Source organism: Microcaecilia unicolor, chromosome 2, assembly GCF_901765095.1.
Source record: "Microcaecilia unicolor chromosome 2, aMicUni1.1, whole genome shotgun sequence".
NCBI classification, from domain to species: domain Eukaryota; kingdom Metazoa; phylum Chordata; class Amphibia; order Gymnophiona; family Siphonopidae; genus Microcaecilia; species Microcaecilia unicolor.
Genome location: NC_044032.1, coordinates 333,344,522 through 333,357,418, shown reverse-complemented (window position 1 = coordinate 333,357,418; position 12,897 = coordinate 333,344,522). Strand labels below are relative to the sequence as shown.

The 12,897-nt window shown below is 43.3% G+C and overlaps 1 protein-coding gene across 1 annotated transcript in view; it reads left to right on the top strand.

The window, feature by feature from the left end:
• LOC115462048 (coiled-coil domain-containing protein 17-like) overlaps positions 1 to 12,897 on the top strand; it is a 290,272-nt gene that overhangs the window by 65,684 nt on the left and 211,691 nt on the right. Inside the window, exon 3 of the mRNA XM_030192096.1 lies at positions 1,365 to 1,494. Coding sequence (XP_030047956.1) covers positions 1,365 to 1,494 — 130 coding nt within the window. The remainder of the gene's footprint in view (positions 1 to 1,364; positions 1,495 to 12,897) is intronic.

Here is a 12,897-nt window from a genome sequence, read left to right as displayed (position 1 = left end):
GGACCTTTCTCAAGTAAAGCCATGCTGCCTCAGGTCCTGTAATCCACGGTGGAGATAATTCAATAACTTGGTGCCACAATTATTTATTTATTTACTACATTTATATCCCGCCTTTAATAGTCACATACATAGTTTTAAACACGTAACGATCATTAAGCATATGAAAGTAAAACATGATCAATTGAATGGTCCTAACCAAAAGAGAAAAAAGAAAGAAAAAAAAGTTTCAGCTAAGTCTTCATGTGGCCAAAAAGGCTTTCACAAACAGATGTGTTTTTAGCAGCCGCTTGAATTGTTGGATGTCTTCACATGATCTCAGGATCCAGGTAAAGCATTCCACAAGGATGGAGCAATGATAGAGAAGGCCCGCAGTTTTGTCTTTATGTAATTATATGATTTAGCGGAAGGTACAGAGAGCTGATAGGACGCCGCAGATCTTTGTGCTCGCTTTGGTTTATATGATTGAAGGGTATTTTGAAAATATTTTGAAAATTATGGTACCTAAATGCTGAGTACTAATTCTATAGCAACATCTAGGTGACCAGATACTAGCATAAGTTGGTATTTATATCCCTACATTTAGGCGTACCCACTTATGCCATGGCAATTGCATTCTATAAACTATGCATGTAAATATTGGATATGCCCGTGTGCCACCCCTTGAGAACATCCCCTTGAATTTACGTAGTAAGCAAGTTGTTTACTAAAATTGTAGAACACCGCTTAGTGTCCAACCAGCACTTTTACATGTAACTGCAACTGTCACGGACTTACACACACACTCAGAACTAGATTCTATAAATGGCACTGAAAAATCAGCACAGAAAAATTTAAGTGCTGACTTTAGGCGCCAGCAATTATGCCTGCTGAAAGCAGGTATGAATGCAATGCGTGTAAATTCTGGGAATGCCCCCCAAACCGCTCTGATCTACTCCCCCTTGAAATTACATGCCATTATTGCCAATAATTGATTGGTGCTGATTAGCCCATTAATTAACTTGCATGCACAAATCGGCAATGCGCACTGATTTGTGCATGCAACTTTAGTCACCATATATATAATCCAGGAGTCAGTGCATAAATGTAGGCCCAATTTATAGAATGAGCAAGGGAGGGTCTCTTTGTTTCTCAGAGATGACAAACATTGGTCTCTCAGATAGAAAAGCGCAGTTTGGAGAAAACTCTATATTTCAGGTTGAAAAGTAAAAGTAAACAATGACCTTCTCCAGGATGAAACCATAATCATCTGCCAAGTTTGACTGCATTTTCTCAAAAATTAAACTTTAGAAAATATGTATCTATTGATAGTTTTGCTATTAATGTGAATGTTTTGTTATTAATGTGCATATTTTCTTCTTTTAAAGATGAAAAGGATTCCTAAAACAAAATGGGACAGAGAGCATGAGGTCCATTTTCATTATCTGGCAGAGGCTCACAGTAAACAATTGAATGATATTCTGACTCAAAATAAGCACTTGGAGAAACAACGAGATGGTACAGAATTTTATTTTGGCTAATATTATTTTTGTTAAATGTTTGGATGTTGAATATGAACATTTTATAAATGTTCTGAAAAGAACATAGTATTTACATATGCAAGTTTTTTTTCCAGATACAAAAATTCATACATTTTTTTTGTTACATTTGTACCCTGCGCTTTCCCACTCATGGCAGGTTCACTGTGGCTTACATGGGGCAATGGAGGATTAAGTGACTTACCCAGGGTCACAAGGAGCTGCCTGTGCCTGAAGTGGGAATTGAACTCAGTTCCCCAGCACCAAAGCCCACCACCCTAACCACTAGGCCACTCCTCCACTTGCACCTTCCTATAGGAAAATGCCTTGAAATACAGTAGAGCAAAGTTGGTTACCTGTAATAGGTAGTCTCCATAGAGAGGAGAATTAATCAGGTACACAAATTGGTGGTGCCATCAGATGATGCCAGAACAGAACATGTGTCTCTTAGAGCTCTGCACTAAAACAAAGCTCTGTTAGAGCTGTGAAAACCAGGCAGCACCAGTGATAGTGGCTTTGCAATCTTTAGCTATATGATTGGTTGAAGAGCAACATCGATAGCAAATTCTGACCTTCTTCAACAGTTTTGTGCATTCTCTCAAGGGTTTCTCCCTAACCCCTTGATATTTTTTGAGAGGATGAGGTTTTTTTGTATACAGGCAACTGTCAATTTGGATCCTCTTCTTTGTATGCAGTAAGAGGACGATCAGAGAGTGTGGATGCTGTGGGTGACACCTCTGTCTTCTGACAAATTCAGACTTCCTGGTGCTGCCATACTCCTTGGATGGCTTCTTGTTCAGGAAGTGGCTTGTTTTATTTACTTCAGGTGTCACAGCCATAAATCTGGGATAATTTCTTCTCTTTCCTAAGTCTTATATGAACTTTGTGAAGACTGTGAAGGGAAGATACTTCCCATAATTTTCTTCTTTATATTTTGTACCAACTGCTGACCATTTCTCTCTTATGTCATATGTTAGCTTTAATATGAAATTTGTGCCTCAAGCTGAGTCCAACTGATCAAGGCCTGGGAAGCTCTGTTCAGCTTTGGCTGCTTCTAGCCCTTGAATGAAGTATCCTAACTCCAGCAGCTTACGGTTATCTTTACCAGATATTTTTGGAAAGCTGTCCATTCTTTTGAACAGTGATTCTTCTAAAGGAAACATGCTTCCTTAGAATCTGAGTACTCCTCTCTGTCAGCTTGTGATGGTGTGCTATTGTATTTATTTATTTATTGCATTTGTATCCCACATTTTCCCACCTTTTTGCAGGCTCAATGTGGCTTACAATACATCATGAGTTGTGGAAATCTGTCTGACAAAATACATTTAGTATAGCAAAAGGATCTAAGGGTAAGGTGACAATAATAAAACATGATAATATCTTAGCAAGTAATAGAGTAGGACAGTTCTGGTTCCATGTGGAAGAGTTCACATGTGTTAATCATTGTGGTATGTTCTGTCAAAGAGGTGGGTCTTCAGTAGTTTGCGGAAGTTAGTCAGTTCATAGACCGTTTTTAAGTTAAGTGGTAATGCGTTCCAGAATTGTGTGCTCAAGTAGGAAAAGGTTGACGCATGTATTAGTTTGTATTTTAGACCTTTGCAATTAGGGAAGTGAAGATTAAGGAATGTGCGGGATGATTTTTTAGCATTCCTGGGTGGTAAGTCTATCAGATCTGTCATGTAGGCTGGAGCATCATCGTGGATGATTTTGTGAACTAGAGTGCATATTTTGAATGTGATGCATTCTTTGAGTGGGAGCCAATGTAACTTTTCTCATAGGGGTTTGGCGCTTTCATATTTTGTTTTACCAAATATGAGTCTAGTTGCAGTGTTCTGGGCTATCTGAAGTTTCTTGATTATATACTCTTTGCAGCCAGCATAGAGTGCGTTGCAGTAGTCTAGATGTCTGAGAACCATTGATTGTACCAGGTTGGGAAGTAAGGTCTTACTCTTTTTAATTTCCACATTGAGTAGAACATCTTTTTGGTTGTGTTTTTCGCGTGACTCTCGAGTGTTAGGTGTCGATCAATAGTAACTCAAAGAATGTTTAGGGTGTCCGAAATTGGGAGGTTCAGTTTTGGTGTGTTAATGGTGGTGAATTTGTTCATGTTGTGTTGAGATGTGAGATGGTAGCTGAGCTGGTTGTGGACTTGCTTGAGAAGCTTGTTCTGTGTGACTTTAAGGAGCAACTGGAGTATGCCTTGAAATACCAGAGTGTTGTGATGTGTCATCTCTGACAGTCTGTTTGATTCTGCATTTTGAATTGCATCTGTTACTACTCTGTGACGTATTCGATACAGGCATTCTTGAAGACTGTGCTCATGCAAGTTATCCTCAGAATTAGTTCTTACTCAGAACTTAAGATAATTTTCTGCCTCTAGCTGATAATCTATAAAGCTAGTTTATAACTGTGCTATATGGTAACTGATGTTTGTAGTGGATTCAGACAGTTTCTATAAATTGCTGAACTTTATGCCAGTTTCTGTGTAAGTTAGACAAATGTTCCTGTCTGCATTGTATATTTCCCACATCTTTTCTGTGAGTTTATACAGTGTGTGCGGTCTGAAGACAGACTCCTCTTTACTCCCAAGGGTTTTTTTTATTGTGTGTGAGGCCTGATCCATTTCAGCCTGAACTTGCTGATCAGTCAATCTAGTGATTTCAATCTGGCCACTGACTGCTTTTGAGCTGGGCTGTTCCATCATCTACAATCACACTGACAAGAAAAAAACTTTTTTTTTTTTTTTTTTACAAGCTCTGAGTGCTGACTAGCTTGGCTGTGCTGGAATTGATACAATGTTTGTTGCCAAGGTAGCAAAGTAGACTGCTTATAGATTTCCTTATATGGCACTGCTCAGCTTCTGCGATCTAAAACTTTTCTGTCAGTTTCTGATCACACACTTATTTTTCCAACTTTGAATTATCAAATTAATTTATACTGATCACATTTCAGTCCTGGCAGTTCTCACACAGTTATCACAGTTGATAACAAGTAATCTTTCACACACTGATTTCTGCAGCAATTAACTCTCGCTGAAGCCAATCTGAATACTGCTGACACAACTCTGGCTCTGTCACTCAGGCTGCCACATGAAGAATCCTCTCATAACACAGTAATGAAGAAGTGATATTTTACTATTTTGGCCTCTACATATTTATTAATTTTGGCCCTATATAATCAAAAAGTTAAACCTGGGGCTGCTTGTTACCAAGAATTGACTCAAATCCTTAATTCCACTTTTTATTTAATACAATTGATGACAAGACAAAACAAATTAATCACAGTTGCGTTGAGACAGATTAGGGATCCTGTATACACAGGGTGAGTATCTATCTATGATTAGCTTCTCTTGCAGAGAGGAGAAAATGTCAGTACTTGGTACTTTTAAATACTGAAACACAGCACTAAGTACCACAGCAACCACACAGGTGCAGCTGCACAGGTAAAAAATCACTATGAATTACTACCCTGAGAGGAAAAAACAAGCAGTAGTTTTCTTCCTCAGCATGGGGAGATTCAGGTCTTTCAATACGCTGGATCTATAATTTAGGTACAGCTTCCATCTCTCTCAATTTTTCCTTCAGAGAGCAATCAGAGGGAGGGGGAATTCTACTCCCAGCATAACCCGAAGCAAGCAGTAACTACAAAGCTCTCAAAGACATTAAGAGAAGAACATAGGTGTTTATATAGGCTAATCATAGAGAACTGCAGAAATGCAGGACCTAGTCCATATTCACAGCATAATAAATATACAGACATGCAATCTGTTATACACAAGCTGTCCCATGTAATGGGGACAGAACAGGACTCATACCTTATTATTATTATGTTATTGTAGTTTGTAATTACAGGACTCTGTAATGCTTTTTTTTTCTTCGGTATGTAAGCCGCATTGAACCTGCTGTATGTGGGAAAGCGCGGGGTACAAGTGTAATAAATAATAATAATATCACCACTATCCAGATAGTGATATAGGTCACCACTGTATCTGAATATTCAGCTTCAGCTACTGTTCATCTTCTGGCATTGAATATCTAGGTTTTATTTAAATGCTTTGGCTGATATTTAAAGAAATCACTGTCCGTAGAGTTTAAATAATGACTAAACTTAAATCATCTGTGATTAGGTAATGCCTTAAGGGAGTCCATGTTTCATAAAGTAAGAACAAGGCCTAATCACTGCAGAAATCTGAACATCACTGCAGAAATCTGAACATTAAAAATCAGGTTTGTAAACTATCCTTACCCCTAGAATTGTGATGCATTCTTTCAGAGGCAGGAATTCCAGAGCCAACATAAACAATCTGAAGATCTTATCCATGAACCATATGATCTGATTTTGAGGGTTTTAGAATCAGATGCTGTCAGTGAAGCCAAACTGGCACTACATTGAACATAATTGATGATGGGAAATAGATGTATCTTGTAGCTGTTGGGTCACCCTTCCAGGACCCAGCCCAGACTGACGCTGCTTAGCCTCCTTTTTATCAGAGCGATTGTCCAGCTCCACGCCTCCTTGGGCGGCTCTTGCTGATTTGGCCTCAGTCCCCAGGAAGCTTCTGGGTCTCCCCTTTCCCTCGGGTTCCCTTCACAGAGGCTCAACAAAGTCCAAACTTCTTATAAGTAAAAGTTTTAATTTTCTTTCTTTAACTCAACATAATCCTTCTTTCTTAGTCTTCTTTTAATCAGAACATAACGAAAAGGAAAACATATTAGTTCTGTGTCTTGCAATCAAAGCGCCTTTCCAGGCTCAAACAGTTCATACAGCTTCTTTCATAATCTTACAGCACAAAGAAACAGTTTCTCTTCACATTTCCCCTTCATGGGGTTTTAAACTGTGCAGCCTTCCTTTCTCTTCCCTGAGGCCAGCGTACCTGTCACATCTTTAACAGAGACCTTCCCCACTGCCTCAACCTTTCTCCTCCAGCCTTCCACCACCGTCTCAATGGAGATGCCAGCAAACCTCCAACGGTATCTCTCTCTGTTTGAGCCAGAGCAGCAATTTCCATGCTCTCCTCTTCCAGTCCCTCAGCTACTTCCATTTTATCCTCATCACCAGCTTGCTCCTCTCCCAATCTCCCCAGCTGTCCCTCATTACCTTCATCAGAAACCATCTCCAAATCCTTTATCCCATCTCCTAGCTTCTGCATAGCTCGGTGGGGAAGAGAGGAATTCTGGGATTGATAGTTCCTACCCCTCTTCACTACTTCCGTTGGCCTTTCAGCCACAAGGGGGCGAGCTCTCTGAATACTGGGGCCTTGGCCTCGAAACCTTCCCTGTCGGTGCCCCCCTGCTCTCTGCGACCCCTGTTCCCGTGATTTCCTTGACTCCCTATCCTTTGACCCCTCACAATCTTTAGAGAGCATTTATAAAGAAGTTACTTGTCTCTTTCTGCAAAATTTCATTTTATCCCCAGGTTCTTTTCTGTTACCTGCCAGTCTTCACTCTTCTGCTCTATACATGGTGGTATACCTCAAGAATGTATCCAGGCCCTGACACTGTTTAATATCTTTTTATCACTGCTGATTTTGATTCTAATAGTAACAAGCAGTGATAGATATTAACCGTGGCTGGGTGTGGATCCTGGAGGTATGCCACTTGATACAGAACAGGAGATGAGAGGGAAAACTGACAGGTACCAGAAAAGGACCTATGGGCGACAAACAGGGGCATAGCCAGACCTCAATGGGAGGGGGGGGGGGGCCAGAGCCCAAGGTGGGGAGGGCACATTTTGGCTCGCCTCTCCGCTTCCGCCCTCCTGCCGCTACTTCTACCGCTCCTTGCCTGCCACTTCTGCCACTGCCGCTCCCCCCTGACACTGACACTGCTGCTGCTGGAAGATACCTTCGCTGGTGGGGGTCCCCAACCCCCACCAGCTACAGCGTTTGTCCCGCGCTGGTCTGCCTGGCGCCCTCTCCTATTTTCAGCACCATTCATGCTCGTTTTAATGAAACTGAGCATGCACAACGCCCAATTTGGGGGGGGGCAGGCCCCCTTGGCCCCCCCATAGCTACGCCACTGGTGGCAAATGAACAACTAAAAAAACTGCCTCTGATTTCTGAGTCTTTTTTATTTTTTTTAGATCAAAAGTGTATCATTTATGAGGATCCTGTTGACTCTTTAGGATTCTCTCAATAGCAAATTATCATAACAATACCAGTTGGAACATCAAGTACATCTAACATCTATAACAATCTTCCTCCTCCCCCCCCCCCCACCCCACCCCCCAGCTCTGTTGTAAGATCCATTGTAATTGTAATAATACAGGACCAATTACATCCACCCATAGGACCTTAATAGAAGTAAGTAGTTAGTAAGAGTAGTGAATTTAAGACCCCTTGCTATACTCAACTCAACTTCCTCCACTGTCGATGTGGCCTCCAAACATTGTTAAAGGACAATATTCAATGGTATCTCAGTGCTGTCAACTTGGACATTAAATTGTTATAATCCATTTTCTTCAGTACTCTTGTCATAGAGGGAATCTCCAAACTCTTTCAACAATTGGCGAGTGAAATTCATGCCACCATGAATGTGAATGAGATTAAATGACTAGTCTCCCCTTCTGACACCTGATTTCCAAATTTTTAATGCATGACAGTAACAAATCATGATTGACCAAATCAAATGCAGCACTTAGATCAAGTGAGGTTATTAAAAGATAGTAGACAGCATCTACTACTACTACTACTACTATTTAGCATTTCAATAGCGCTACAAGGCATACGCAGCGCTGCACAAACATAGAAGAAAGACAGTCCCTGCTCAAAGAGCTTACAATCTAATAGACAAAATAAATAAATAAATAAATAAAGTAAGCAAATCAAATCAATTAATATGAACGGGAAGGAAGAGAGGAGGGTAGGTGGAGGCGAGTGGTTACAAGTGGTTACGAGTCAAAAGCAATGTTAAAGAGGTGGGCTTTCAGTCTAGATTTAAAGGTGGCCAAGGATGGGGCAAGACGTAGGGGCTCAGGAAGTTTCCAGGCGTAGGGTGCAGCGAGACAGAAGGCGCGAAGTCTGGAGTTGGCAGTAGTGGAGAAGGGAACAGATAAGAAGGATTTATCCATGGAGCGGAGTGCATGGGAAGGGGTGTAAGGAAGGACGAGTGTGGAGAGATACTGGGGAGCAGCAGAGTGAGTACATTTATAGGTTAGTAGAAGAAGTTTGAACAGGATGCGAAAACGGATAGGGAGCCAGTGAAGGGTCTTGAGGAGAGGGGTAGTATGAGTAAAGCATCAAGCTTAGTCCAGCAGGGTGGGAGCCCGGGCCTACGTTATATTGTCTGTAGTAGAAGGATGGGGGGATCGGGTCGGAGGGGTTTATTTCTGTTCTGGGGGTGGAAGGGGAGATTGGGATGGGGACAACAATCTTGACATGAATATATTATGTGGGTCGTAGCCAATATTCAGCTGGGTCCTGCATAAGTGTCAGCCTTGACCCACATAAGCTCCAGTGTCAGGACACTGAATTAGCTCTGGACATTCAGTGCCAATGCCTGGATATGGCCCAGCACTAAATATATGGGACTAATTTAACCGGCATCGGTCAGCTTTTAAAAAAACACTGACTGCTGCTGGCTGAATATCAGCTGGTAGGTGCTTACAGTTTGAGTAAGATGAAAAGGACTGAAGCTAGGAAGAGGGAAGGTGAGTAACAGGAAAAAAGCTTAGGCTGATGAGAAAATGAGCCAGAATAAAACAGATGATGGCTCGAGAGAGGATAACTCTAGAAGGTAGAAATGGCAGACTAGGGAGTAAGCAAAAGACAAAAGGGAAAATAGGAGACTGAGAAAGAGTAAAAAGATTAGAATGGAAGGACATAGGAGAAAGTGAGAATCAGGGGAAGACGGATGAGTCTATGATACAAGCTGCTAGGTATCTACCTATAATGCAGACTATTATAGTTCTTGCTGTCTATGAAGCAGCTTGCTGTGTTCTTTTTGTTTCCCAAGATATGTGTAGATACTCTACTCAGACAGAAAATATAGCTAAAACCACTTAGCATTTTTTGTGCATACTTGAATCAGTTGATCTCTGTACATAGGCATAGCATAGTTACAGTTGCCAAATGATCAAATGATATAACAAACACAGCAGACTCCAAATACCTTCTCTCTGAAGTTGGTCTTCCCGCATAACTCCAGAATGAGTGGGTTATGTAGGCCTGAAGAGATAGTAAAGTCCAATAAAAGAAAAGGTGCATAAGGCAATGAGCCAATGGGAAAAACCATACCCATGCATGGGAAAAAAACCAAAAAATATTCCTATGAGCTATCATTATCAATAATGAGACCTCTGTCTCTGTACTTATCAAATAAAAAAAGAATGCTGACGGCTTCAAAGTTCGTAGGCCTAAACAAAAATATGTAGGTGTAGAAAGAAAGTAGCTTTAGAATACTATGATAATTTTACCTAAACTACTGAGACAGTAGAATATACAGTAATACTATGCTATACCTAGGCAACACCCTAGACAACTCTGGATATATAAAATGTTTCTGCACTGACTAGGAAGCCTCTCTAGTCAGACAGAAATTCAATTTTTAAAAGACAGCAAGATAATGCTAAACTAGGCTACAACTTTGGGTAGTAACTGTTCAAGCTAGGGTATACATGTACATATACAGTTCAAAAGAATAGTATTGAGCCTAGGCCACTACTTAACATATTGGGTTTGTTCCATTCCCATCAGTGTGAGACATAAAAAGCTGGCAGGTAGACAAAAGATGAAAATAGAGAAACTGATGAATGGGAGTAGAAATAGTGTGAGATAAAATAGGAAGGGGAAGGCAAAGGGATGCAAAATAAGGATGGGGCAGCATGAAGGAGATAGTTGGTGGAAGTTAGAGTTTCAGAGAGAATGATCTTCGGGGGAGTAAGGAGAACTGAGATCAGTGAGAGAAGAGATGGAGGGCTGAAGGGGGCAATGAAAGGCAGAGCAACCTCAGCCCTCCATTGCCATGGGGAGATAAATAGCTGCAGCAAGAACTGGAGGGGTAGAATCTAGCAATAAGTGAATAGAGAGTCATAAAAATGAGATTAAAAGGAAAGATCAGTGCTGGAGACAGATATGAGGAAGAAAGTAGAGAAAAAGCAGAGGAAAAGAAAAGCACGTATGGTATCTTTCTTTTGGTGTTATCCCCCTCTTTCAACTGATAATTTTTTTCTTTACACCTCCTTCTACTGATGATTTTCTCCTCTCCTTCCACTGGTGCTTTTATCATGCCAATAACAGCAGTGGAGGAGACATCAGTATGTAATGACACTGCTCTTTTATGTCTCTTGCTGATGGGAAGGAGAGAGAAGTGCTCTGCAGCTAATTGAAAAAGACAGGACCCCTGCATCCTCAACCCCCCCCCCCCCCCCCCCCCACCATACACAGCCCTGCATCTGAATACTGCTTGCTTCCTAGAAAATAGAACTGATTTTATTTGAATACTAGTAAAAAAGGCCCGTTTCTGTTAGAAATGAAACGGGCGCTAGCAAGGTTTTCCTTGGAGTGTATGTTTCAGAAAGAGCGTGTGTGAGAGATGGAGCGTGTGTGTCAGAGAGAGAATGTGAGAGAGAGAGAGAGACAGAGTGTATGTGTTTGTGCGAGAGAGAGTGTGTGAGAGACAGTGTTTGTGTTTCTGTGTGACACTGTGTGAGAGAGAGGGACAAAGACAGTGAGTGTGTGAGTGAGAGTGTATGTGGCAGACAGAGAATGAGTGACTGCGTGTGTGGTGTGAGGAACCCCCTCACCCCCTCCCTCTCCCCTGCCCCCTTGCAGCCAGGCATGTGCAGCGACCCTCCTCTCCCCGTGTTCCCCCTGCAGCTACCCATATCCAGCATCCCCCTGCAGCCACCCATGCCCATCAACCCTCCTCTCCCCCTGCTGCGTCCTTCCTGTCTCCCCTGCGCCCCCTGCAGCCACCCATGTGGTCTCAGGCCCCCCCTCAGCATCCCTCCTGTCCCCCTGCAGGCACGCATGTGCAGCGTCCCTCCTCTCTCCCCTGTCCCCCCTGCAGCCAGCCATGTCCAGCGACCCTTCTGTCCCCCTGCCCCCCCTGCAGCTACCCATGTCCAGCGACCCTCCTCTCCTGTGCAGCCACCCATGTCTGAGGACACTCCTCTCCTTTTTCCCTGTTCCTCCCCTGTGGCCAGCCATGTCCATCGACCCAGCTGTCCCCCCTGATGACCACCAACCCTTCTGTCCCCCTGCCTGCCCTGCAGTGTCCAACCTGTACCCCCTGTCCCCCTTGCAGGCACCCATGTGGTGTGTGGAGCCCCATCCCTATCTCCCTGTTCCCTGCCCCCCCTGCAGCCACCCATGTGCAGCGACCCTCCCCTCCCCTCCCCCTGCTTCCTTCCAGCCACCCATGTCCAGCGAGACCCCCCTTCCCACCCCCAGCTGGCGCAGCACCCAAAGAAAGCCCCTTGTCCCCCCCTTCGTGCATCACGCGACTCCCCCACCGTGGCACATCACCAAGCCCCTCCCCCCCATCAACCCCCTCCCCACCCGCAACCGCTAATACAAACTGTGTCTGGCGGCTGCTGCTTCTGCTATTCAGCAGCAGCAGCCCATACATAAAGAAAAAAAAAAAATCCTCCTAAAATGCACCTCCATTGAGAAGCATCTCACATTGGCTGAAGTCTCAGCATGCGCTCCTCCTCTCCCCTCTGACGTCTCGGCGTTTCTCCGGGGTCTTCCGGCAGGGGGACTGACGTTGAGGGGAGAGGAGGAGCGGCTGCAGAGACGTCAGCCAATGTGAGATGGTTCTTCACGGAAGTGCGTTTTAGGAGGTTGTTTTTTTGTTTGTTTGTTTTCTTTATGTACGGGCTGCTGCTGCTGAATAGAAGCAGCAGCAGCCGCTGGACAGAGTTTGTATTAGCGGTCACGGGTGGCGAGGTGGTCGATGTGGGGGGGGAGGGGCTTGGTGAAGCAGCGGGGGAGGGGTTGGGTGATGCGGCGAGGAGGAAAGGGGGGTAGGGGCTTTCTGATGCCCCGTTGCACGGGTTGTTGTGGCGATGCGGCGGGGGGGCACTTAGAGGTGCACCGTCGAGGCTGTTTGTGTGTGTGTTTGTGTGTGTGTTTGTGTTTGTGTGTGTGTTTGTATGTATGTGTGTGTGTGTGTTTGTTTGTTTGTGTTTCTGTGTGTTTGTGTTTCTGTGTGTGTTTGTGTTCTGTGTGTGTTTCTGTTTCTGTGTGTGTGTTTGTGTTTCTGTGTGTGTGTTTGTGTTTCTGTGTGTGTGTTTGTGTGTGTTTGTTTGTGTTTCTGTGTGTGTGTTTGTGTGCGTTTGTGTGTTTATGTGTGTGTGTGTGTTTGCGTGTGTGTGTGTTTGTGTTTGTGTGTGTGTGTTTGTGTGTGTGTGTTTGCGTTTGTGTGTTTGTGTGTGTGTGTTT